This window comes from Zootermopsis nevadensis, unplaced genomic scaffold, assembly GCF_977971745.1.
Source record: "Zootermopsis nevadensis isolate Lab colony 2312 unplaced genomic scaffold, Znev_1.0 Znev_ptg000010l, whole genome shotgun sequence".
NCBI lineage: Eukaryota > Metazoa > Arthropoda > Insecta > Blattodea > Termopsidae > Zootermopsis > Zootermopsis nevadensis.
This window is the reverse complement of record NW_028259142.1, coordinates 19,094,570-19,120,402: the sequence shown is the minus strand read 5'-3', so window position 1 is coordinate 19,120,402 and position 25,833 is coordinate 19,094,570. Positions and strand designations below refer to the sequence as shown.

The 25,833-nt window shown below is 34.3% G+C and overlaps 2 protein-coding genes and 1 long non-coding RNA gene across 10 annotated transcripts in view; 1 reads left to right on the top strand and 2 right to left on the bottom strand.

Moving 5' to 3' along the window:
* Positions 1 to 774: 774 nt before the first annotated feature.
* LOC110827445 (wurmchen 1 transmembrane protein) lies at positions 775 to 8,162 on the bottom strand. 2 transcript variants are annotated; one of them, XM_087346733.1, is made up of 9 exons: positions 8,004 to 8,162; positions 7,804 to 7,905; positions 7,272 to 7,386; positions 6,185 to 6,352; positions 5,658 to 5,732; positions 4,934 to 5,159; positions 3,473 to 3,678; positions 3,050 to 3,225; positions 775 to 2,438 (listed from the first exon to the last, which is right to left on the bottom strand). In XM_087346733.1, the coding sequence occupies exons 2-9, from the start codon at positions 7,861 to 7,863 to the stop codon at positions 2,181 to 2,183; spliced, it is 1,284 nt and encodes a 427-aa protein (XP_087202859.1). In that variant the 5' UTR covers positions 7,864 to 7,905; positions 8,004 to 8,162; the 3' UTR covers positions 775 to 2,180. The 2 variants fall into 2 exon arrangements, with proteins under 2 accessions (XP_087202859.1, XP_021914825.2); XM_022059133.2 differs by having other exon boundaries at positions 7,804 to 8,162.
* The window catches only part of Dhc1 (dynein axonemal heavy chain 1), a 71,851-nt gene continuing 53,289 nt past the window's right edge, over positions 7,272 to 25,833 (bottom strand). The window contains exons 60-77 of one of the 3 annotated variants that reach the window (XM_087346732.1): positions 24,849 to 25,004; positions 23,648 to 23,803; positions 22,682 to 22,838; positions 22,169 to 22,299; positions 21,761 to 22,014; positions 21,220 to 21,410; positions 20,772 to 20,893; positions 20,082 to 20,250; positions 18,797 to 18,949; positions 17,303 to 17,529; positions 16,604 to 16,681; positions 15,478 to 15,672; positions 14,923 to 15,185; positions 13,562 to 13,718; positions 12,190 to 12,402; positions 11,644 to 11,796; positions 10,597 to 10,989; positions 7,272 to 7,386 (exon numbers count right to left, since the gene is read on the bottom strand). In XM_087346732.1, coding sequence (XP_087202858.1) covers positions 10,603 to 10,989; positions 11,644 to 11,796; positions 12,190 to 12,402; positions 13,562 to 13,718; positions 14,923 to 15,185; positions 15,478 to 15,672; positions 16,604 to 16,681; positions 17,303 to 17,529; positions 18,797 to 18,949; positions 20,082 to 20,250; positions 20,772 to 20,893; positions 21,220 to 21,410; positions 21,761 to 22,014; positions 22,169 to 22,299; positions 22,682 to 22,838; positions 23,648 to 23,803; positions 24,849 to 25,004 — 3,162 coding nt within the window. In that variant the 3' untranslated portion in view covers positions 7,272 to 7,386; positions 10,597 to 10,602. Of the gene's footprint in view, positions 7,387 to 10,596; positions 10,990 to 11,643; positions 11,797 to 11,850; positions 12,403 to 13,561; positions 13,719 to 14,637; positions 14,705 to 14,922; positions 15,186 to 15,477; positions 15,673 to 16,603; positions 16,682 to 17,302; positions 17,530 to 18,796; positions 18,950 to 20,081; positions 20,251 to 20,771; positions 20,894 to 21,219; positions 21,411 to 21,760; positions 22,015 to 22,168; positions 22,300 to 22,681; positions 22,839 to 23,647; positions 23,804 to 24,848; positions 25,005 to 25,833 lie in introns of those variants that run through there. The other 2 variants (XM_087346731.1, XR_015534605.1) reach the window with 2 other exon arrangements.
* Positions 14,701 to 25,737, top strand: LOC147874276 (uncharacterized). 5 transcript variants are annotated; one of them, XR_015534610.1, is made up of 3 exons: positions 14,701 to 14,974; positions 15,755 to 15,827; positions 15,948 to 25,737. It is a non-coding gene; the product is annotated as an uncharacterized LOC147874276 (long non-coding RNA). The 5 variants fall into 5 exon arrangements; XR_015534608.1 differs by lacking the exon at positions 14,701 to 14,974 and adding an exon at positions 15,581 to 15,667; XR_015534607.1 differs by lacking the exon at positions 14,701 to 14,974 and having other exon boundaries at positions 15,666 to 15,827; positions 15,948 to 16,009; positions 16,773 to 25,737.

Sequence of the window (25,833 nt, the reverse complement as noted above, 5' to 3'; positions counted from 1 at the left end):
TGCTAGGTGGAAGAGCTAACTAACTAGATGGCTTACCGAACCCGAAGGTTCATCACCGAATTAACCAAAGCCCTCCAACAAAATCCAGTCTCCTTCAACTCCTGTCTCCCATAGATCCCGCCTGACACTATCCTCCCATCTACGTCTAGGTCTCCCCAGCGGTCTATTCCCCTCAGGCTTCCCAACCAATACTTGGTGCACACCTCTTGTTCCATCCATGCGTGCTACATGTCCCGCCCATCTCATTCTTCTCGACCTAATCACCCTGACAATGATGGGGGAGGAGTAGAGATTATCATCATTATGCAGTTTTCTCCATGCCCCATCATTTTCTCTCCTAGAATTTTATCCCTGCATGGCACCTTTCAGATAACTAGAGAGATTAACACTTGATATATGGTGGTCACATTTACAAAATTATGTTTGGTGGTAGTTCATTGATATATAAGAGGAAAAGATAATGACCAAGTATTGAACCTTGGGAAACTCCATGTTTTACAATATCCCAATTTGAGTATGTGCCATAATTTGAATCAGGAAATGTAATTTATGCTCTTTGTTTTCTGCCATTAAGGTATGACTTCCCGCTGCATTTTCTGAAGTTGTACCAGAATAGTTTTGATAGACTCATGACCAGCATATTTGACGTGGTTTTACCAAACACTCCTTTTAGATTTGTAACTACTATTGCTTTGTAAGTCACATGTTTTTCCTTATTAAGGAAAAAGGCCAAGGATATTTTCACAATATTTTAGTGAGAAATTTACTTTCCACTGTAGGAACAACACTTGTTTAATTCTTCATGTATGTTGCTTGAAAAAATAACAAAAAATTCGCAACTTAAAGCATAACACAGTAAGGAGAAAAAAATGTTGTTTGTGTCCATGGGAAACAATAACTTTCAAGAAACAAAAACACAGAGATTGTTAAAACTGTCTGCCACACAAGTAACTTTGTGACTATTCCAGAAGAATCAGAGCTTTGGTACATTTCTTGGGAGGTATTTTTTTTTTGTGGGTATGTCAAGTTTCCCAATAAACTTTCCAGTATAATATGCAAAGACAAGAAAGAAATGCACTGACTGTAAGAAACACATCATGCATAAGCCATCCAATGCAACATAAATCATATTCCTGTAGCTGTAACGACACATCTCACCTAGCAGCTTTACATACATTCTACACTACAGATTATGATAAGCAAACACACAAAATTGTAATAAAATTTCAACAAATGGTGGTTTAAAAAAACATTCACATATATATTAGATTATTTTCTTCTCTGTTTCCAACTCTTAACCCTTAAATCACTAACATAGAAGCAGTAAACATGTCTTGAAAAAAACAAAAAAACAATTGTTGTTGCTAAGGTCAGACGTCAGCAAACTCCAGTAATAGATCCAGATGTTAATGTTTGGTTTTTAAATTTTAATTGAAAAATAACTATCCAAAAGTATTGGTCTGACAAACGTTAGTCATAATTTTTTATGGAACTTTCCTGTAAACAAAATATGTATTCTGCTGTGTCATATGTTGTATTTATTCATAAATTACTGGTTTTGCATTATAATACAATTTTTGAAACAGGGTATATATTAACTGTAGCAATATGATGATACTTTCTTGAAAGCATTTATGTGTAGGTGTAACAGAGACAACATAGTTAATAAATTATCATTTTTGTGTTTAAAGTACAGTTTATTAATTATCGCTGCATCCAACACATTTTGAACTTTGTAATTTGCTGACTTTCATTCAATAACAATAACAGTTTGCACGATACAACAGTTCAAATGAGCCACATGTATTAGTAATACTAACATTCTTTCTCCATCTCCTGTATATTGTATAGCATTAAACACATTATAACATGTTTCACACTGATACCAACTCACGACCAAAGAGTACTTCAGATATAGTTTATCAAAACATTTCTCTATTCTTCAATATAACGAAACATTATCAGGCACACAGCTGGTGACTACTGGCAGTAAAATACAATGAGTGGATTGCTATGCATAAACTCTGGACCATTGGAATAAGAGCAAGATTCAGTCACACTAAGCCAGAAATTAAAAAAAATATTTTTTTTTTTACAAATAATCCTACACACTGTTCTGCACATAAGGCAATCAAGTCATCTGCTTGATTTCAATGTGGCTTTTAAAATATTTTTTACTGCTAATGTCTCTTTGCCTTTCTTTCAACCTGATGGATACCAGATCCTGAATGCAAGTGCAGGTTTCGGAAAACAGTAAATGCTAATAAGCAAATGGTACTGATGACAGCCACATATTCAGCCCGATTGTGAAATGGAGTACCACAAATTGTGTACCAGTAGCTACCTTCCGATGGAACTTGTCCATTGGGTAAGCAATGGAAGTCAAAGTAATCTTCATCATAGTCAGAAGTACACAGATAGCGTCGTCTACTGAGTACCTGTATAACAGAATGAAGAATACCACAATAAAATGTGAAGTTATTGCAATATTAATTTGCATAACATTTGAAAATGTGTTTAAAATTAGCGAGCACATCATCAAGCAGTACTATATTTCTCAATATGTCTGACCATCTGTTGACACAATAACATTAAGACATCTGCTTGTATCTGTAACTGAAAACACGAATTCCTGAGTAAATTCAGAATGTCAGCATAGTGATAACACCTGACTGAAGCTGAACTGGTGATTGGCTATCCTGACTATGGTTTCAAATGATTTTCCTCTCTCCACAGCAATACTGAGATAGTACCTTAAAAATACTGCCTTCTCCCTGTCCAACACTCATAACAACAACAAAGATAATAAATATAATTCAACACTACACAACCTGTGCAATTACTTAAAAAGCAAAGAAACAATAATTCCTTACTATGGGTTATGAAGTTATAACATTTACAGAGGTAGCAAGTACTCCAGAAACTCTGGCAAAGTTCTACCAAACTACATGGTGCTACAATTCAGAAGACAACCATCTTCATATTCAAAGTTTAGTTACCATCTTCTTTTTAACAAATGAATTCTTAAATCTCACAAATGCATACTCACTATTCCAGAAGCAGTGTAGACAGGTACTGTCTCATTGCAGGGTCCAATTCTTTCATGCAAACCAATGGAAACTTCTTCTTCTGGATGACCAAAAATTACAAAGCTCAGGTACAAAGAATAGTGGAGTGCCAAATGGAGAAGCAAGATTGACAGCCCCTTCTCAGATGTATGCAGTCCTGATTAAAAGAGAAATCACTATGATGCCACCAATAATAGTAAAACACCTGTTATTTTTTCCATGCTTCCTATAGGTTCCATTCATTTCACTGTCCTCAACATAATAACAACATTAGGTGAAAAGTCCAGGCAAAAATAATAACCCATCAAAAACTGCCATCATGTTAAATTCTGTTACAAAACATTAAACCAACAAACAAAACATTGCACATAAGAACTATGTCATAGATATGGGAAACTACATACCTGAATAGGGCCTGGCACCTGAGGAGGGTGTCCTATCAGCAGTCCAGCATATAAGCAAGAAGATGGTAAAGATCATGAAGAATGTCACCTCGGAGTGAATACCTGCCAGGTCATGAAGAGGGTGGTATAATGGCAAGAATAGCAGAACACCACCTGGCATTCCAAGCACAGCCGTCAGCACCACACACACCAGCTCCTTCACAACACTATAAAAAGCAACAAGAAAAAAAAAAGAGTACATACATATGAGCCTATGTGACTAACATTCCTAATGGACTCATTATACAGGAAGCAGCTCAAAGTTCTGACAAAAATGTAAGGGTGAGTTCTATGCTCTGAAACATTAAAGAAACTTAATATGAACATGGGTATGGAAAATGTTTCTTTCTTCACCAATTCAAAATTTCTTCCCATCTTAGTGTTGCCACTACCTGTATAGTCTCACATGTATTTATAGCAGAGCAAAAACTAGAGAATTGATTGGTTCTTAGGCCATTTAATGACTGTTTCAACCATTCAACCACATAGAGTATATAACATTAAACAAATTGCAGAAATGAATGTCAATGATGAGCAGAAAATGATTTTGAAGGAGGAAAACATGGCCTATTTCAAGGTATGATTCAAGAATTTATCTGGAAAGTATGAGAAACTTCAGCCATGATAGTTTGTATTGCTGATGATACATCAACCAGATATCTCCAGAATATAAGTCTAGGGAATTACCCGATCTTCACCACCATGCTTAAGTAAATCAGATAACAAACCAATTATCATTGAATCTATAGAATTACCTAAAATCAGCAGTCTCTGGAATACTCTACTTAGACACAGCAGGACAGAAGTACTTGGTTCATCAACAGCAAGAGTAAAATACTCTATTCTAAAGAGTTCTGATGATGGCGTAACACAATCTGGATTTTCAGGTATTTGGATGTTGCCCACTGTGTAATTTTATAACATCAGATGATGGACCAGTCCAAACATCCAACAAACCAGATAGTCTCACTGTTAATAATTTCTTTCAAGGATTCTTGAGTATTACTATTAAAGAAAGCTGCACATACAGACAACTGTTGTTCTTAGGACATTTGATGTATTATGTAGCAATTAGTTGCCATTCTCAATAATTTTTGGTATTATTAATTTATGTTTACTTTGGTAAATGGCATTTCTGTGTGTTTTATTGTAACAGTTTATATTCAGCAATATCAATTGTGTGTAAATCCAGGACCATGCAAGTGGAGTGTGAGGAAACAATAGTATTAAACAAAATATTATTCTCTTTGTGTGTTAACATATTTTATATCTGTTGTTAGTACACAGAAAAGAATTGAGTATCACTGGAAAAAAAATTATGATAATTAATAAGTATAATGTTTTCTTGAAATTAATAGGCGTGGTTAACAGAGCAGCTGGAAGAAAATAAAATGAACATTCCGCTCTTGGACATGTGCTCACCTATTGACATCCCATTTCCTCAGATTATCTGCATACAACCACCTTCTCCAGCCATGAAACCAAAAGGTGAAGCTTGCAGCAAAGCAGGCATGAAAATAGTATGAGTTCCAGGGCACCCAATAATGGCGGTCAAAAATGTTTGGATCTGTGTCATGCCATGTCCAGTGTGCAAATTTCACTGACACCACATCATATGGGATATCTACTAGCACCACTGTCAAGCCAACTGAAATATGTCAATATATTTGGTTATTACATTTTTGTGCAGATTTTAAAATTAATGACAAATAAAATGTTACATTCCAAACTGAGTGATCTTAGATTATTAACAAATTTTTAAACTGCAAAGGTTACATAGAATCAAATGAGATGTATATATTTAGACAGAGGAAGTTATGATACATTTCAAGGCACTTTTTTTATTTTAGGCATTTACCCAGAGATTGGGTATGACTCACAAATCATTAAAGCTGGACTCTAACCCAGGAATAAAGCTGTATACCTCCAGAATATTCTTCCTAAAAGAGACTAAGGACTTTTGATGATGACCGCACTCCATGGATTAAGGGACCATCATGAGGACCTCTGGTGGTTGGCTATTCAGTCAGATTGCCTTAAATTGGGGATTTGTTTAAAGGATAAATTTGTTGTCAGTACATAACACATTCATAGTAATAGATCAGGAAATCTAATACACAGCCATCAGATATTAATGATTCCTGACCTGCAAATGGTTCAGCCCACGTTGGTAGCCTCAACTTTGACACAGCAACAGATGCATGATAGATGAAGACAGGATCTGTAAGACAGATATTAACCATATGGACCTTAAATGGCAAGAGGCTAAGACTAAATCCCTAAGATTTCCAAGTATAAAACAGCTATTCAATTATTAAATAATTAATCATTAATTGTCAAACACATTACCAGCTTAGGTAATAGTGCTGATTCAATTCAGCTGCAAAGTGGGGATGATAACATTCATAAAGTGTCTAAAGGTTTAAAATGGAAATTTTATTACAGATTTACAGGTCAAGTGATGTAGCTTATATTTAATTAACCTTCTTTGGCTCACAAACCCTTTTTGTATGATATTTGTAAGCATTCAACATTGGCTCTTAATAAACATAAGCTCTATTCAAATACTTCAAGCATAAACTGTTATTACATATATTTTCAATACTCTTCCTATGAGTGAGGTTTTATTGTACATCTAATTAATCTCAAAGAGTTAACTACAGATGTACTCACACAATGCAATTATGTGAAGTGGCAAGCGCCGTCCCAGAAAGATAACTGGTGTCTGTGAGTGCCAAAAATTATCAATGTCTTCCAGATTGTAGGTAACAATCTCCACTACAATACCATGCAGTACTGTAGCTAACCAAAGGTATGGCAATCGTCCTCCATTTAAAATTGCTACAATGAAAGTTAATGTTTATTTTTATGAATTAGTTTCTGTGCCAGAACACCATTTCCACATATATTTTCAGACCTTGGCACCACCTGATCACTTCTCCATTATTCACTCAGTTGTATATTAGGTACTGACATGCATACTCTTCTGATTGATATAATCACTGAATGGTTGAACATCATGGCCTCTACAATCTTCCAATTTAAACTTCTCATTTCATAGTATGTGGAAAGATAAAAGAAAATTGCAGGTGTAAAGAGTCACATTACTTATGCCACAAAAACCAGTGAAAATTACCGAATTATGCTTCAATGTCACAAGGAAATTCATAGCATTCATGTCAGCATTTCTCAGATATTTATCAAAACTCTTTTCATTGTTTTTTAATGATACAATACTTATATAAAGGTATGTGACATGAAATATACTGCCAAAGTTGTAAGAATAATTTAGTCACTTGAGTTAAGAGTCTTATAAACTTAAAAGCATCAAAACTATAATCTTTTGTGTTATAAGCATAAATTGCATGCCAATATGATTAAACAACTGACAAACATATGCACAAAAGCAAACAGTTACTCATTATAGTAACATTTCTTATACATTAAATTAAAAACAGGAACAGTATCAAATTCCAGTACCTTGTACCATACCATAGCTTCATAGCTTCCACAATTTGTTAAATGTATTCCATTGTTTAAATGTTAGGGGTTTCTGAGATAATGATGTAATGTCCCATTAAGTGCATCAATATATTAAAAAAAAAAAGAGAGAGAACTTTGTTCCTTGGGACTGGCAAATATTTTTCACTCAATCCATACCAACCTGTGTGTATCAAGTTCTAGTGCTACCATCTTATTTACATTAGTTCCACAAAAAAGTTGAGTAATTTTTAACCAAAAATATTACATGTATGCTCACCATGTACCAAATTTCCAGCAGCACCTAACAGAAATACCAGTGCCGCTAAGATGTAGGTTGGCTGAGCTCTCCAGAATATCAGTGGATTGTCAACTTTTACAAACCAGTCCAACCACTGCAACAAAATAATAATATAAAGTTCAGTCTCTGGGATATACCCAACACCACTCTGTTATCTTGCATTTCTACGAGACCACTTTCCAATATGTTTCCCCACAACATATGTGAATGGATTTTAGAGAAACAGGTTGTGTTAAACAAATGGATAGTTATTTTAGGTTAGACTTATATCCAATTTCTGCTGTATCTAAATAATATTAATGATTTTGCAACAGTACAGTTTTCAAATGGAAGTACATCAGGTTTTCAAGGTGTAAATTTATCACTTTCTTGAAATTTCCTTTTTTTTAATAGAGTCCAAGATTTTTGAACTTGGAAATAACATCATGCTGAAAGTAAACTTCATAACCAAAAGATTATAGAGTGGCTGCAGTTGCCAAAATTCTGGATATAATCCCAGTACAGGACTTACCCCGTCAAATGTAAGTTCAGGCAGCTGAACTCCAAACCCAGGCAGCTGTTTGTATGCCATGGTGATTCTGTCCTAATCTCTGAACTACTTGCCTTAATTACACTGTAATACATAATCACTAAAGTACAAACTCTATCTTACACTCTGATAATATATTCAGTATTACCACTGTACAAAATGTAAAACTAATTATCTCACACCTTTACTACACAAAACCACATGGGTTTCCAACCATCACTTGACCTTTAGATCATTTATTTTTGGACATAACTTATTAGGAAAGCTGAGTCAAAGCACTATATCTTTCACACTCAGAAATGATATCATTCAGCTGCTGTGGTTATATAACACACAAAATCAATAAATGGAGAGAGAGTATTTCTTCTTCCCAGTAGAGGGACTTCTGTAACTATCTCACATTTAATCAATGTAATTCTGAAAATTATAAACATACAAGTTCACGTGTCTGTGTTGGTTATAAAAACAAAATTAAAAGTGTTTATATAACATTTTAAACAAATGTAACATGTCATAATTTTGTTTTATACTCTCAAGAATTGATCAAACCAATGCCAGAAATTGTTTATTTTTAAAAACAAGAGGACGATCTGTATACAAAGGCAATCAGAAATTAACAGTTAATAATTTTACAACTAAGTGATCTGTCTTTATTCAGCATTACAGTCAGTACTAATTTGTACTGCCTTAACATTACACATAACCTTAAAATTAAAAAAAATCGTGTTTTAATGTACAAAAAAGTTTCACATGAAATTTGTAGGCATGTTTATGATCTGTTATCATACGAAATTTCACATGACCAAACACAATGTATAACCAGTTATTTCTAACATAAGGATAGAAATGAATTTTGCTTGATCATCACGTTATAATTTTAATACATAACCAACCTTAAGAAGGGTTACATATCTTACAGAAATTATTACTCACAGTAGGAAATTAAGAAGCTTTGTAGATGCTTGGCATGAAAGCAGACACACCAATACATTATTATGATACCATAAGTGACTTGGTTGTGGACAATCAATTCTGGAGAGAATGATTAATAACAGTGAAGAACCTAGTTGGAATGATGATCAAAATTTATGATTCTTATTTGTAATCACTGTGAGATTAATAAATTCATATTTCAAATAAAAAACCTAAGTTAACTAGTGATTAAAATACATTTGTAGTTCTAATTTCTTTCAGCCTATTTATGTTATTCCAATCTTGCCCATATTTCCTTAGTTTTGGATGCAGTCACATCATACTATTTTACTGAGGCATCAAATCTTTGTACCTAAACAACATGGGAAGAAACTTATACACAATTAGAATCAAGATCATGAGAAAGACTTGTAGTTACATAACGTAAAGTATCTAAATAGTGGCAAAGATAATGAGCGAAAGTAAAGAGACTTCATATATTTATATAGAATGGAAGTCTGGAACTTAAAACTTTCATAAAGATACCAGTTATATTTTATTTGCAATACGCGTCATTCATTAATTCAATGACAACTGTTTTTTTATCAAATAGGATAAGGAATCCTTTTGTAATGATGTCATTACTTACTAGGAAGAGTGAACATTACACTCAGAAAAATAAAATTTGTTTCCCATTTTTTTTATTATTTTCAAAAATTTTGCTCACTGTGATTCTCATCCCCTCTTCTATGGCACAGGCTTGTGGAATTATCTGTGGGCTTATACATCTTACAACTGTTGATAACTGCTGGTCAGAGTACAACACTCACATACAATATTGATAAAGTAATGCTGTCTTTACATGCATCAAAAGATAAGGTAATACTCCAGAATAATTGATAGGATCAGCCTCAAATCCTCATATCATGCCTCACCACTAACAGCTACAACCAAGAAACATGTTTATCTAATTTATCAAACTATTAACACACTAAGGGCCAGCATTTGCATTCAAAACTGTCCCAATAGATGCATAACACTTATAGCCTACTTTCCTTTTTTATAGAAATAAAGTAATCTTTATGAGACAAATTTCTGTTACACTACACAGCTTCATTGTAAATGCACAGTCATTCTTCTGTAATTGAAATTTTTAATATGGGATAGAAGTAGAGGAATAAAAGATTAAACACAGAAGACTTCCTTCTATATTCATGCCACATAAAAATACTGAAGTTCATGCAGTGTTAACGTTTTATTGAGTTGAAAAACAACAGTAGACATAATAATGTTTTCTACTGCAAGTAATAATAACTGTAATATACAATTAAGATTGATAAAACTATTAATAGAAGCATTTTCTAACATTATATAATCAACTGTCATGGACATAGTTCGAAACACACTGTGCAACAAATTAAAGTGAAACAAAATGAATTACATTTTCTCCTAAAGACTTATAGGGAAACTTTATTTCCGATGACTGGTAAAATTAGTAATATTATTTTAATCCTGGATATGGCATATAGGGAGCAACTTGATTAACACAAATCTTACAGTGGTTCATACACACACAAAATTAAATTCTGAGTACTTTTTAAAAGGTTTTAATAGAATTAGAACTGTCTTATACAATGAGACTTTCAAATCATTTCCAAAATATGATGTTATGCAATGTTACATAGCAGAGGAACACTTCAGATTTGGTATTAGAAAGTACAGTCTGTTTTATGATTATTAAGATGATCATATCGAGAAGGATGAAATAATGAATGAGATCCTAAAAATGAATTTGGTTTCTGAGTAAACTTGAACACCTAGGAGGCCAATATGTTGTAAAAGAAATTATGAGATCTAGCCTACCTAAATTTACTTGATATCACACAGCAAAGCAACTCCACGCAAAGTCCAGTGTCTCGGATTGTTGTCTGTCTCAAAGTCTATGGATCCCACATACTTCTGATCTGTTCTTTGAGGCTTGCGGTAAATAGGGCACTCATAAAGCCGTGGATCTTTTCCAGCTGTTGTGTTGATAGCATAGATATATATAACTGGCATCTGCTCATACAGAACTTTAGGCTTGCTCTCTATGAGCTTTCCACTGTGCCGGTCTAAGCTGGCACCTTCTAGGAAGAGACCATGCACATAAACACCTTCAGGGGGCGAGTCTGTGAGATCTTCTTTATTGTGGCGAGTGATGAGATTCTGAAGTACAACAGAGTCCAGTGCCCAGCCTTTATGTGCTCTAGTCACCTCCTGGTATAAAAATAATTTTACAACTCAATTCAAGGGCAATATAAGCTTGCATGAACCTAACATAAAGTGATGAAAAAGTTAAAAGATAGTAAGATTATATATATATATATATATATATATATATATATATATATATATATATATAAACAAATCAGGGCACAAATAAACATTCACTGTGATCTAACAATTGTATTCATACTAGTCGTTATCAATGGAAAATGACCTACTGCATATATTACGAATGTAAAACATAAAAGTTAGTATACTTCGTTCTGACAGAAATGACAAGCCAATAATTTAAATACGGTCCTACTAGCCTGTGATGGCATCTGGTCAACATTCAAGCAAAGGCGGACTAATAATAATGGACAAAAGTGAAACATATCCAATGTTGGTAATAAATAAAGTGGAAGTGAAAGTGTAACTATAGATATGCTAGAAAACATTAATGGTTTCTTATCACCAGATACAGTAAAATAATATCATGTATAATTTTTATTGCTTCACATGATTAACCCCTACTTCTTTGGTTACATTGAGCAAAATTTTGTCCTGCTATTTACTTAAGATGGGAAACATATAAGAACCAATATTAATTATAATTTATACATTGTTATCACAAAATACAAAATAAAAGATACTGATTAATCTTGCCTGTCTCATAGCTGTAAGAAAACCCTGTGGGTTGAAGAAACCTGTCATCCAGAATACATTTGGACGACCATTAGTTACCCAGCAACGAAATTGTGTATCACGTTCCAACAATTCAGTGTACCAAAATCCTAATGTTGCAGACTCCCATGATACCTGGGAAATAATATGATTATAATACAAGATGGTATATATAAATTACATATGGAAGGCAAACAAATATTTCTAAAATTTAACAGGCTATGTTTCCCCTAATAATGGCCCTGATAGGGCTGAAACATATCTGGATTTAAATAAATAAATAACATAATTTCTTAGTATTGTTATTTGGATGGTCTCTGGAATATTTAAGACAGTAAATTTCTGGGTATGTTCTATTCTGTTCATTTAATAACATTATTTACTGAGAATAGGACCACTTATTTTAAATTTGTACTATTTTTGCACCAATCTTATATCTTCCCTACACACTCTTTAAAAATCTAAATATGTAAGTAAGTAAACATTTCTGTTACTTGTAATACATTACATTTAAACTTGAACACTAACCTTTAGCCAACATTCAGGTATTCTAGCATCATACATTGCATCCAGAGAAGCTCGCAGTCCATGACTCATAACAATAGTACCATCAATGGCAAGCTTGAGGTCACAGAGGGTTGACTGTACTATTTTGATGACACGCTGAATACGGTCAATCTCTTGCCGAAGAAAGATATTCATTGGAAGCAGAGCACCCATTCGTTGTAAAGCCTCCTTCACCTAAGAATAAGATGGCCATTCTTATTGAAATGATGTTTCCGTGGCTTAATACCATATACTTAAATTTATATTAGTCTATCTTACTAAATAATGTACTTAAATTTAAATTGTATACTTTGATATATTATTCTTTGTAATTTTACAAATGTTGCACCGAAAATTAATTTTAAAATTATGGTGTCCCCATATTTTAATTGTTACAATAAAAACAGAAAACAATATAAATATTTTTAGTCCTATGTAAAAACAAACATGTTAAATGAAATAATAAACCATTACAATAAAATGACAGCTTTTTTCTTATGATGACAAAATTGCAGTGAAAGAATGCATACATTTCATGGGTTTTATGAACATGGGAAATATCAAAGAGAAATAAACATTATTTCTCTCCACCAATAAAATGTGATCAAGGCCCAAACTATTAACAGAACCAGTTTGAAGTTATCCCTTTTTCGAGCTGAATTCTCACTTCTGACAAACTCAATATTTCATCAATGCAGAGAATAACAGACACTAATTGTTCTCCTTGGCCTAAATTATTTATTATCAGCAGCTCTACAGTAGCTGAAGGACCTTGGCTATCTCACACATGGGAAGATTCTTAATCCATTTGAACACTGGTAGGACTCCTTTGATGAGTGATCAGCCCATCACAGGGCTTTTATCTAGACAGGACAGCACAACATAGAAGGATGCACACAAACATCCAAGCCTTAAGTGGGATTTGAACTCATGATCCCAATGTCCAAGTGATCAAGGCTCATGTCATAGACCATGAAGCCACTGTGATTGACAGGCCATTATTACACTCTAGTTTTATTCTTACAACTATCATATTCAGATGCTACTTTATTGTCATTTTGGAGTAATTGTATCTTCTCACTGTAAAGGTACAAAGTAAGAGTGATAACCACTTGACTGCAAAACATCGTGAGGATAATGTTAAAGTGTATTTTAGGGTGTGGACTGAATTCATCTGACTCAGGGCAAGGCTCCATGGTAGGCTTTTGTAAAAATGGTAGTGTTTTACTACTGAGCAACTATCAAGTTTTCAAGCAAGACCACATACCATGACCTTAGTTACTTAGTAATATATTCTGTAAGTCAGTAACAGACATGTATATAATTTAATATTGTATTATACTATTCCACTTACCTCAAAATTGTTGTACTGTTTTGGCAGTTTTTCCAGCATATCATCTGCAAGCCGATAAACAATGCTTTCCCTTGTCTCACCTCCACCCCCTCCACCTTCTTTGGGCTGAACATTGAGGATAGTGTCCAGGATACCCTTTGCTGTGTTGATCTGGTATCTACAGAACACATCAAGTATTGCTTGTACAAAAGGATTATAATATTTTTCCCAAATAACATTAGATATATATATATATATATATATGTAACATTTTTAAGACAAGGATTGACAGTAGACATTTACTATAGTTTGTAAAGAATGTTTCTTTGCAACCAATATCTGTGGGATCTTTTACTTTAATTTTAGCTCCTATATTAATATCCTGATTGATGATACTACTTCCTGATACAAACATACTGTTAGAAAATAAATTAGCCAGTTTACTAAAATTCTTTATATGTGTACACTATAACCATTTTCAGCCAAATTGGCGGCTGGAGCGTGCACCAACCACATGTACTGTGCCATGGTAGGAAGTAGTGGTAGGTAGATGGGCAAGATAGTGAGGACCCCGATCATGGAGGCCATCAGCTGAAGTGATCTACCCCCCATGCCGCAGAGGCCTTCAGCCGAAACGGCCCCTCCCTCTCTGGGTTCAAACCCCAGAGATCCAACCAACCAAATTCCTTTGGAAAACTTGCCTGACAGGATAATCTCCCATCAGCAGCAGCAGATCCCAGTTTGAATGGTCGAGGCTCCAGCCACGGCGTAACCCAGTTAGCGTCAGCAAAATTTCCGTTTTTTATATTAAGACCGTTTACCATTTCCAGCAATGCGCCTTGAGCGCAGGAATGGTGTCACCTAGGTAGGGACGATGCTTGCGCTTGCGCAGGCCTCCGCCCTCAGTTAGCTTTTTGGTTGGTTGGTTGGTTGGTTGATAGTGAGGAAATAACATAGAGTGGTGCCAGATGTAGCATCGCGGAACATTGGATTCTACAACACAACGCAAAGAACATGTAAGAATTGGCAACAACGCAGTGTGGCTGGCGATGCTTCTACCACGGGGTTTCTGAACAGACTGAGGTCTCCCTGCTTACCAACAGACCTTCTTTGTGCTGACTGGTCACTCACAAAGAGCAGAACTTGACTCAGCCGCCAATTCCGCTGAAAAATATAATAATGTTGAGGAAATACTATTATGATTGCGTAATACAGACAAACAGGTCCAACTTTGTGATTAAAATACTGAAATAGTGTTAAGAATTCATTTGTTAGTTACTCTATTCACAGATTGCTTAGGAAACTGTTTTGCTGTGAATGTGATAAGAAAGAATATTCAAATGTGCAGATAATGAAAAATTACAAAATCAGAGAAAACTCACGTGATATCAGCATTGGCATGGAGGCCAAACACTTCTGGTGTGTCAGCTGAAGGTAGACCATTGATATAATCAATGTAGTCTTGAAGATTTTTGGTCATGGGAACCTTGTAGTTTTTGTAAAACTCAAACCCTGGACGAAGTAGAACATCACAGAACCAGACATGCATGAATGTAGTCAACAAACGTTTGTCAAAGTCATCAGTAACACGCCCTCCATACTGCACTTCACCCAACATGTAGCACATTGTGGGCCAAGAGATGCCCTGTAATGATAATCACTTGACAGTTCTATGAAACTAACAAGAACAAGCAACATTTTCAGCAGCTAGATCTTACATTGAAAAATACACAAAGATTTAAGTAAAACAAGGTTACAGAATAATTAATGTCAGGTTGCATGATAATTTGAAATTATTTTTTGCAACCCTCTTATATATTCTTTGCACAGAGCTCATAAAATGAACACATAATTTGAAGATTATATCCATCCATCTGCATGTTTAATCTTTGAAACTACTCAATAGTTTCTAATAGCATTTCGTGAGATATGATTACCTTCTTTGGATCTAAGTCATCAAGGTGGTTCTGTACAAATTGTACACTGGCTGCAAAGTCTGCCTGATTGAACTCATATGGAACATTCCATCCAAGAGGCCCAAACTTGCGCCTCTCCTGCACTACAGTGTGCAGGAATGCAACAGCATAAAGCAAAGGAGGCCATTGTGGCTGAGCTGAGTAATCCAGGGTGTCCTATCATAGAAATACATATTACATTACAAATTAATTCTTATGTGGTTTACTAGTACCATTTTAACTGCATTTTCTGGGACAGGAAGATAAACAAGAATGGTAAGCAGATATGCATCAGAAGAAAGTGGACATAATGGCATGATTTTAAAAAATAGGTCAGTAATGCCTAAATACTTTATGTTGTATTGAATAGATCGATATAAGGGTAATTATGTATGTTTATAACGAGGAAGTACTCAGTCTGAATTCTGACCAATTTCTATTTATTTTGACAGGTTTCTTATCGATTCCTTCAGTCTCCACGAGAAAGAAAGGACAGCACCTTCAGATAGGCAGTGTATGTAATCAGTTTGCTAAAAAAACTTGCAAATCTTATTTCAATTGTTGACCATTGAATAAACATTTTGTTTAAATTTGGATTAAAGACCCAAGGGGTAGGGTTAAGAAATTAACACATATATTGTTAAATTCTCTCTTTTTGAAGAAAATTATTAGTGGAAATTAATACATTATTCACATAAATGTTTATTCATTTGGGATGCAAAATAAATTTATGAGGGAATAATGACAGAGAGGTTAATAAAAAATATAAAGTTACAAAATCTATAAAATAATAAAAGGAATAAATATGGAGCAGACAGAAGACAAAACAATGCAAATGAAAGTTAAATAAAGTATATTTAATTAATTTTAACATAAGTATAAGAAACACTGTGCAAGTTTGAAATAAGAAGTACACATGCACTCCAATTGTTCTGACTTTGGCAAGTGCTCCTTCCTATCTCTACTATCCATTACATACTTTTATCCTGCAAAATATTTATATATATTATTTTGAACTATTTATACACTACTTTCATGAGCCATTTACCAATAAGCTCTTTTCTTAGTGGCATAAAGAATGGACAAAAATGGAGGAATATGTACTTACCTGAGTTATGTTCTGATAAGTCCGCTTTAAGCTTGCTCTAATTCCTTGAGGTGGTTCATTTGTAAATTTTATTGCCATCTAGAAATAAATGGTATATTTTAATATATTTATTTCTTATATATAAAACAGGAAAACTATCTTATCAGTTTGTACTTTATCTTGCACACAGAGAGGTGAAATGCTTGAGGAGACAATATATAAAGACAAGAGACTCGTGCAGAAGGGGAGGTCCCACTGATTTCATTGTGTTACAGGAAAGTCTTCCCAATTTCCAAATATCTGGTACAAACCAAACTTAATAAATTATCATATCACTGAAAAAACTATGTGGATACATAGAGGTAAGTAGCGAGTTTAACACTTTGGGGGAAAGAAAAACCAGTATACCCTGCATAGAAGGCTGGTGGGTTCCTGAGCTAGTCTCAATGTACTGAAAAAGAGAAAAGTGACTGACTGGTCATCCACTTTGTTGCCAATAAGTTCAATGATAGAGCTTTGTCCTTAAAATATGAAGAGGAAGTGAGCAAAACTTCCCACTTGCAAATTAAATTTTTTAAACTAATAAAGCTATATGTACATACACAAAACTGTTCTAATTGATTAAACTGTAACAGTTTTATTTTAATACATCTGTGACTGTTGTGCTCTCTATTAGCAACATCAAGCCCCTTTCTTTGACACTTACAACATTTTGTTTACCTGCAAAAGAGCAATGGGAAATTGTGCATGAACTTCTGTAGTCATCCATAACTGGAATGTTTCATGCACATTTTCAGTCTCAACCAGAGCATCCATAGCCTCATTACAAAATGGTAGTGACAGGTGTATGTTCTGTAGTAACACCCAACCACCTCCTGCCATTGAGTCTGATATGAGACGGCGTGCATACATCTCCTGGCCTTGTCCCATTGACACTGACTTTAGAGCTAGAAACAGAAACACTAGTTTATATTCATTGACTCAACAAGTTAATACATGGATATAAAAGACTAGTAAATAACATTGTTTTGACAGCTATATTACTATTATCACTATCACAGATTAGGCTCAGTAGCCTGTTCCATGCTCAAAAATGTCTTTTTTAATCAATCCATCTTTTTATAATCTTAAACATTATATTTTCATCATGGATGGTATTAACAATTTCTCTACTGAACACAATTTTCTTCCATCCCTTCAGTGTGTTACCACTCTTTCTATAATATGTATTATTGTTGTTGTTCCTTGGCTCTACAACCCAGTTGTGGGTCTTCGCTGCCTCCTTTTTCGGAGGTTTCCTAGTCTTTGAAGTGTGCATTTGTAAATAATGAGTGACCAGCCCACTGACTGCACAATTTTTACTCAATCCTGATTTGTCTGCTACAGCCATCTAGCAGTGAATCAGGAGAAACTTGGGTGAAAAATGGCTGCTTAATTTTGCTTATGAAACATCTCGTTCATGCTCATAAGGTTCTTTTACATTACGTAAATCTTCCCCTCCAAAGGAAGCTGTGCTACAGATTTTTATCACCCTTAAAAATGCATCAACCTCAGCCGGGTTTGAACTCACAAATCTTGAGTCCAGTGGCGAGCACGCTGACCACTGGTTCACCAAGGGTGACTATAATATTATTATTCTTGAATTAACTTCTAGTATCAGTATCATCACTCCTCTTTTAATTTCAGAGTTGTACTTTGCTACTGATCCTATAAAACACATTTCAGCAACTTAAATCCTTCTCATATTATGTTCTATTACTGTCCAAACATTTTATAGGTATGAAAGAACAGGTCTTGTTGTTGTCTTATACAGCATTAGTTTAGTATCCTTAAGTGCTTTATCATATTGATACCCATTCTATAGCTTAATTTTTTAAAGACAATATTCTGACATCTAAATGAACTTATCAATGATCTTCTAGGTTGTGATGCCATTAAGTATTTTAGCTGTGTGCCAATGTTTCAGAGGAATGTACTGCTTCCATCATCAGAGAGAACAGGGCACATATCCAAAATAATACACAAGGCAACAAATCAATCATCAATATTCACATCACCATTGAAAATCTCAAATCATACCTAAATAAACTCATTCAATTACTTTTTGCCCTATCATAATATAATTAAAGATACAGAGGTTGAAAGGACAGGGTTTTACACATTTATATATCAGTGGTTCTCAAAATCAGTAAACCAACAGAATGATACACTTACAAATTTCCTTCTGCTTGGCTAGTGTTGTTATTTGAGGTGAGGGATCAGAGCCAATTGAGAGGATGCAAATGAGGGGAGTGCGAGGTTCTGACTCTGCCCATGTTGCGTCAAGATCAAGAATGATGACCTCGCTATACTCAGGCCCCAGTGACTCTGCAATTGATTTATTAATTTTTATGTAATTATTGATTTCATACACATTACAACTGCACTTATGACATTTATGATATTGGACAGTGGCTATAAGTTACAATGGACTCTTACTGAAGTGCACATGACAATGTTAACTAAGAATTTTTTAAATGGTGAGTTTATGTCACTAGCATGATGTATCTATCAGGTCAGTATCATGACTAAACCAGAAATAAAAATTAGTAATTCCGGATTTATGAAGTGTACATAAATTGATGGTAAATTTATTAGTCACTGACAAATATTACGAACATTCAATACTGATCCTAGTGTTTAGTGTACATGTAATGTACACTAAAATATGAATACAGCTGGTAACTGTTAATCATAGTAACACATCTTTCAGTTTCATATAATTATGCAGCATTCCCTCTAATATTTTTCCCTCACTGGGAAATACTGTATTACTCCTTGTTAATCATTCTTATAGCGACCATTCTTCACGGTCATTTATTAGTTAAAACAACAAATGATTTATGATTTGTTTCATTATCACAAGCTTAGTCTTAAATATTTTGAGGGAAATATGGCAGCATTAGCAGATTTCCTGCATTAACTTTATTTATATTGTACTGGCTATTTAAAACAGTGTATTCCACCTTATTTAATTCCACTCGATAAACTATCGTACACTACCACGTATCACAAGCAACCAACTAGAATATCTCAAGTTAAAATTCTATGTGCCTCAGTACCTAGTGTGGTTGAAAAAACAACTTCCCTGAAGAGGACATGGCAACAATCTTTGGGAGGTTTAGAATTGAATTCTCTTAGCAAGGCATTCTTTCTAGAAGAAAGTCACTCTCAAAAGTGACAAGAAAGGAACAAATTTGTAAGGTTTTCTTAACAAAGAATAAACCTTTAAAATTTCGGACAGTTTTGACTTTCGCATTTCAGCAAAACAGCCTCAACTTGACTAAAATGTTCCATATTTGATATTTTTGTTATTATTTATGTGCTTTGTAAAGAAAAGGTGTTCTTCTGTCAGTGTTTCTGCTGATCACTGAAGTGAAAAATAAAGGTTCTTTCCTTGGTTGTGTAGTTTATACATATGAGTAAGTATGTGATGAACCTGCTTACTGTGAAAACTCACCCATAATATATTTTCGAGCTTGTGACAGAGTTCGATCAGGACTCCATGATCGAATTAGCAGCAATTTACGAAACACATCTAGCGAGTGGCTGTATCCACAAGGGATCACTTCCGCCTCAGGTCGTTCCTTTTCATACCACAATCGCCACTCCTTCTCATTCTGTTCAATCTGTAAATCAGAAAATATTACTTAACAAAAATAAGACATGTCAAATTTAATGAAGATTATACTCAGTGCAGACTGTGTTCTGGTTATAAGCCATCCGAGTTTTAAAATTACAGTTTAGTACAAAGTCCAAGCATGCCATATGCAGATAGTTCAGCAACAAAAGATTTTGATATTTGCATAAAGGTACTTTGTAGCTAATGAAGAAGTAACTTAACTTCTAGCCGATTGTGAACCAAGCTAAGAAAAACACTAGATGACAGAACAGACATTTTATTGTATATCAACAGTACTATTAACACTTTTCATACTTAGTTATGGTTAGCAAATATATCTTACTTCATTCATTGTATGATCGATAGCAATTAAGATGTGACTGACATTCATAAAAACACGACAAATGGTATGACTTAAAAAATGGGACAGAAGTATTTTCTACCAATACTGTTAAGCACTACAGCTATTAAATTCACAGCAGAATAATCAGGTAAATGATTTTATTGTTGATAACTGCAGAACTGTACCTTGATAAGAACATCTGAGAATGTGGACAACTTGCTGATTTCTACTAAGTTAAGCCAAGTAATGTCCAGAATCCAGTGGAAAGGTTTTGGCTCAACAGCATTCAGATCCAATGATGCACCACCTGTATGACAGCAAAACAATAAACAAGAGTGCTTGAAGTTGGGCATCAATAAAAATGAGAAAAAAGTGAAAATTGGCAGTGCTGTGACATCTGGTAGAAGCTTACTAATGTTTCAGAGGTCCTTGCTGCCTCCATCATCTGTGTGTTTCTTATGAATTGCATTAATATTAAGATTATGTATTTAATACAGAAGCTGCACTTTTACATAAGGAATACTGAGGACTTGTATAGTTTAATTACTCGCACATAGTAACATCTTGAAAAACAAAAAAATACTGCTTACTTCACATTTCTATCTTTAGGTGCTGCTGATGATACTAACTCACCTTTGATGAAGGCATTGAACTCATCATGGGAAATGAGGCCTTTGTGGCAATCAATTTTCATGGCCAGCATAAGAGTAAACAATACTTTATGACGTTCATATAAACTGCGCAGGGTAAAGGCCCACACTTCATATGTGAGGTAGCTCAAAATGTTCCAAATTCGCTCATCTGTAATGGAGCTCTTGGTGGATCTAAACATAAACACATTTTAGTACATTTGTTTCTGTGGTGTATCGTATGGTCATAAACATCCTTATCTATGTGCTAATATGAGAAAAACATTATCAGGACCTGAAAAATATGGTCACACATTCACCTGAGGCAAGATCATTTTGTGAGAAATTATGCAGAAATTCACAATAGTCATTTAGCTTTTCTTAGTAATTAAAAATTGATATTTATATGTTGGGAGTACTTTTCCAACTATATGCTATATGTTTCAACTTTTGATATTCATTTAATTCACTGTGGTTGTATCAATATATATATATATATACCAAATGAAATGTATACCATTTCTGCTGTTATATTTTTTACTCACTTTGTGATAGAGTTATCAAAGATGTTCAGGAACTGCTTCAGGGAATTCTGGTACATCACATTCACATTGCTCATTTCTACAATAAGGAAATAGAGAATAGAACCTCGCGAGGCTACTGCACGAAACTCCTCCCGAGCCACATTTATCTTACGTTCTGTGTGTGCCGACACCTTAAGCTTCTGATTTACTTCCTCAGCTGTCACTTTTGTTTCTTGCAGCACATGAATAAGAGCTTCGTCATCCACAAGTGAGCCCTGCCAACACCAGTGACATGTATTTGACATTTCATTCATTTGCTAACAAAGGCTAATGAAGATAAGAGGATGTATCATATCCAACATCAGGGTCAACCCAAAAGACCATGATCAACATCTTCACTTCTCAGTTACTGTAATGTTTTGTACAAACCTGTGTGGATGTCAAACGACACAGTAAGTTGCTCTCCAGTTCCTTCATGCTGCGCTGGTTTTTCATCACAGACTCAAACAAAGCCACACGTTCTGCTTCTAGATCCGATTTCTCCATCAGGATCACTCGTCCTGGAAGTAATCAACACCTTCCATTTCATTTATGTTTTTATTATGTGACTTGCACTGAATGATGCACTGAACTTGCTATTTTGCTCCAAATGAAACAACAATGAAAATATTACCTTCAAAAGAATATACTTATTTTCCAAATATTTTATTTCTTATTTTGCAGCTCTTTGACTGTGATGTTCATTTACTGTATTGTTACCAAGCTAATTACACTACAGATAAAATTCATTCAAGAATGTTTCAAGTACATATGCAATACCAAATTTCAATGAAAACTTCTTAGTGGTTTTGCAGATGAAATATGTAGACAGACAGGTGGACACTATGTACCTAGTGAGAAGGATGCATAATAACTAGTTCAGTAGCACGAAGATCTACTAACCCAGAAGTTGCTCTTCTAGTCCCAGGATTGTGACTGTAAAATCTATTATAGATGTTTTAGCACTGATTTCAGGAGAATAAGCAGGATTTGGTAGTTTAGTCGTGATGTACAACATAAAGCCTGGCATGACATCACACTCCTTGTCCCCCACAACAACCTGAAATTACAATAAAATCTTTCAATTACATGCATAAATGCATTAGAATATTAAACCTTTCCTGGTTTATTGCATACATTCTCATGGTGTCTGATGTGATGCACTGTAATTCTGGAAATTTAAGGCTTTCAAACACAGCAATGTTATGAAGATAGCTGCCTTCTGGGGTGTTGTGCCATGCAGTCTGGTAGATATTTACCAACATTTCAGAGGTGCTTGCTGCCTTCATCGCCTCTGAAATGTTGGTAAATTTCTACCTGACTACACAATGCCAACAAACCAGAAGATAGTCATCTTCATACTCAATGCTGTCAGAACCTGAAATCTCATGCAGAAACTTATGTTATTCAATGCTGACTTATTACCCCAAGGTCATTATGCTCTTTATTTGACACTGCGCAAATTCCGTTTGTTCCCAAGTCAGTCTAATATCTTAAGAAAATAAACCTTATACTGTTATAATGACTGCTGTATTGAATATATCAAGTCTTATATTGGCATCTATCAACTTGGTACAATGATGGAAGAAATGTACACACAAGAAATGAAAATACTTTAATGAACACAAAATGCTGCTGGATACCCACTATGATGAATTACATGATGGTAAGAAGTGTGCACAGATTAAATGTTGAGCCCCAGGCACAACTTCATGTGATTTATCTTTGTCCTAGCCCTTGGTTTAAGGAAGGTTTCTGGTTCATTCCATAGCATTGGACTATAAGATTATAAATTATTCATGTCACTCCACATTGGTATTTATTATAATATTAATGTATGAAAATAAAATTCTTCAGATATTAACTGACCTTCTCAATGGAGCCAGATTTTATGAAGTTCTTTTCAAGTACATTGTCAATAATTGGATCAAGTTCCTCTCCCACATCTTCAATAAGCAGAGGTCGTCCCAGTGATAGGCTATCTTCCAAGTGTGAGCGGAAATACTTGTGATTCAATGATGTTATCTGCAGCACAGCACAATAAAATGCATAATGCCCACTATACTAAACTTCAACTTTCCAAAAGTAGTCCTTTGTTTGTTAGCACATTTTACAACAGTTTACCAACTTTTGCTTGATCTTCAGCTTTTGTCCAAGATTCAGTGGAGAGCAATGTTTTAAAAAATTACAGTTTTAACTATTTTTAATTCATCCTTTTCAGACAATCACACATTTGTCACATTTATTAACCAATATTTTATGTAACTCTTGTCCTTTCAATTACCTCTTTATGTATATTACAGATCTAACAGTTGACAGAATTTATTTACTTTCATCCTGCTGACATTTAACCATGAAAAATTTTCTTTTGCTAAGACGTAACTCCATGCCCATTTATTAAGTGAATATTCATGCCTATCTGAACCAATCTCACCACATTCATCCTGTTAGAAAATGACATTTAAGTACTTTGTACAAGATTAAAAGTTCAGTCTACAGAGCTGCCATAAACAGTGGAGGTTAAACACAGTTCTAGAGGAAAAGAGTTGGGGTGGTATGAGATAAGGCAGAAAGAATGCAAGACAAAGTCTATGTTAGGGGACATCCTGGAGAATCTGAGGAAAACCATGAAAATCTTAAGCAGGATAACCATTTTCAAATGGAATTTGAACAGGGCACCTCCCAAAAGTGAATCAACTGTGATATATTTACTCTCTGTAGACAAATTCAGATACATCAAACAGGTTAACACTTCACAAAACAACAATACCAACTAACAGCTTTAGTTACACTGTCATTCATGGAGTTTCCTGTGTAACACAGGCCTTAGTTTCAGACTTTGATTAATATGATCAACTAAATGGGAAATTGTATTAAATAACAACCTTCCAAATTTCCATTCAAAGAATTTCTATAAAATGTAACAGATTCATAAGAACAGGTGTAGAAAGGAAGTAAAAATTAATTGAAATTGCTTAAAGTTTCCACATTATTATATTTTTTTCACATAGCATAGAACAAACTGATAAAAATATTGCCTTTAAATATCAAAGCATTTAAAAAATCTTACCTGTAACTCATTATTGGATTCTTTGTTTTTTATCCACATCTTTCCTTGTGTTTGTGGATCCACCAATAGAGGATATGAGCTTGATTTTGTAACAATTATTGCATTCTGAACAGACAGCTCATCACTAGGGAGGCCCTGTAGTGTCCACTCTGATACCTAAACAAGAGTCAAAACAGAGTTATGGAAGAGAAGAAAATTTCAATCCTCCTGTCAGGAATCAAACATCAGCTACACATATGACAGATTTAACAGTCTTCACACCATGTCTACTACACAGACAAAAAAAGTAGAATGATGTACTCCAATTTCTGGTACACACATTTTTCAAAAGAGTTCTTTACAATTTTCCATTCCTCACTGGCCTTGACGTTCATTTGTTGTACATACACATACATTTCCTGATAACTTATTGTGTAGAATCCCCACAGTACCATCTTTCATAGAATTCTGTTCAGTGGTTAAAAGTTAAACATATAGTCACATGCATCCTCCATATTATGATTTAATTTCATGCACACTGTGCAAATAACAAAGAAATTAGAATACAATTTAATTTTTCTCTCTCATTGTAGGCAGTCAGCAAAATATTTTCCCACAAGATGACATGGCTTCTAGCATGTAAATTCCTACAGTGGTATCTTCAACATTGAATGGCAGATAGCATGCTTACTTATGAAACCTGCAAACAACTGTAATATCATGAAGGTTGTAATTGCTGGACATATAACTACAAAGATTGTGCTAAAATAATATGTGTACTGTAAAAATGTTCTTTTATAGGAGGATGCAAACATATTTAGAGAGAATAAAAAATGGTGCAATTGTTTGTATAGTACACATTCACTATAGAAATACTGTATAACTGTATAAATAAACAAACCAACAATTACTTTCATGTTTGTTAGAACAAAACTACAAATGTTATGTATGAGTTGCTTCTGTATTTATACTACAACATAGTTAATTCCAAACACCATTTTTTACA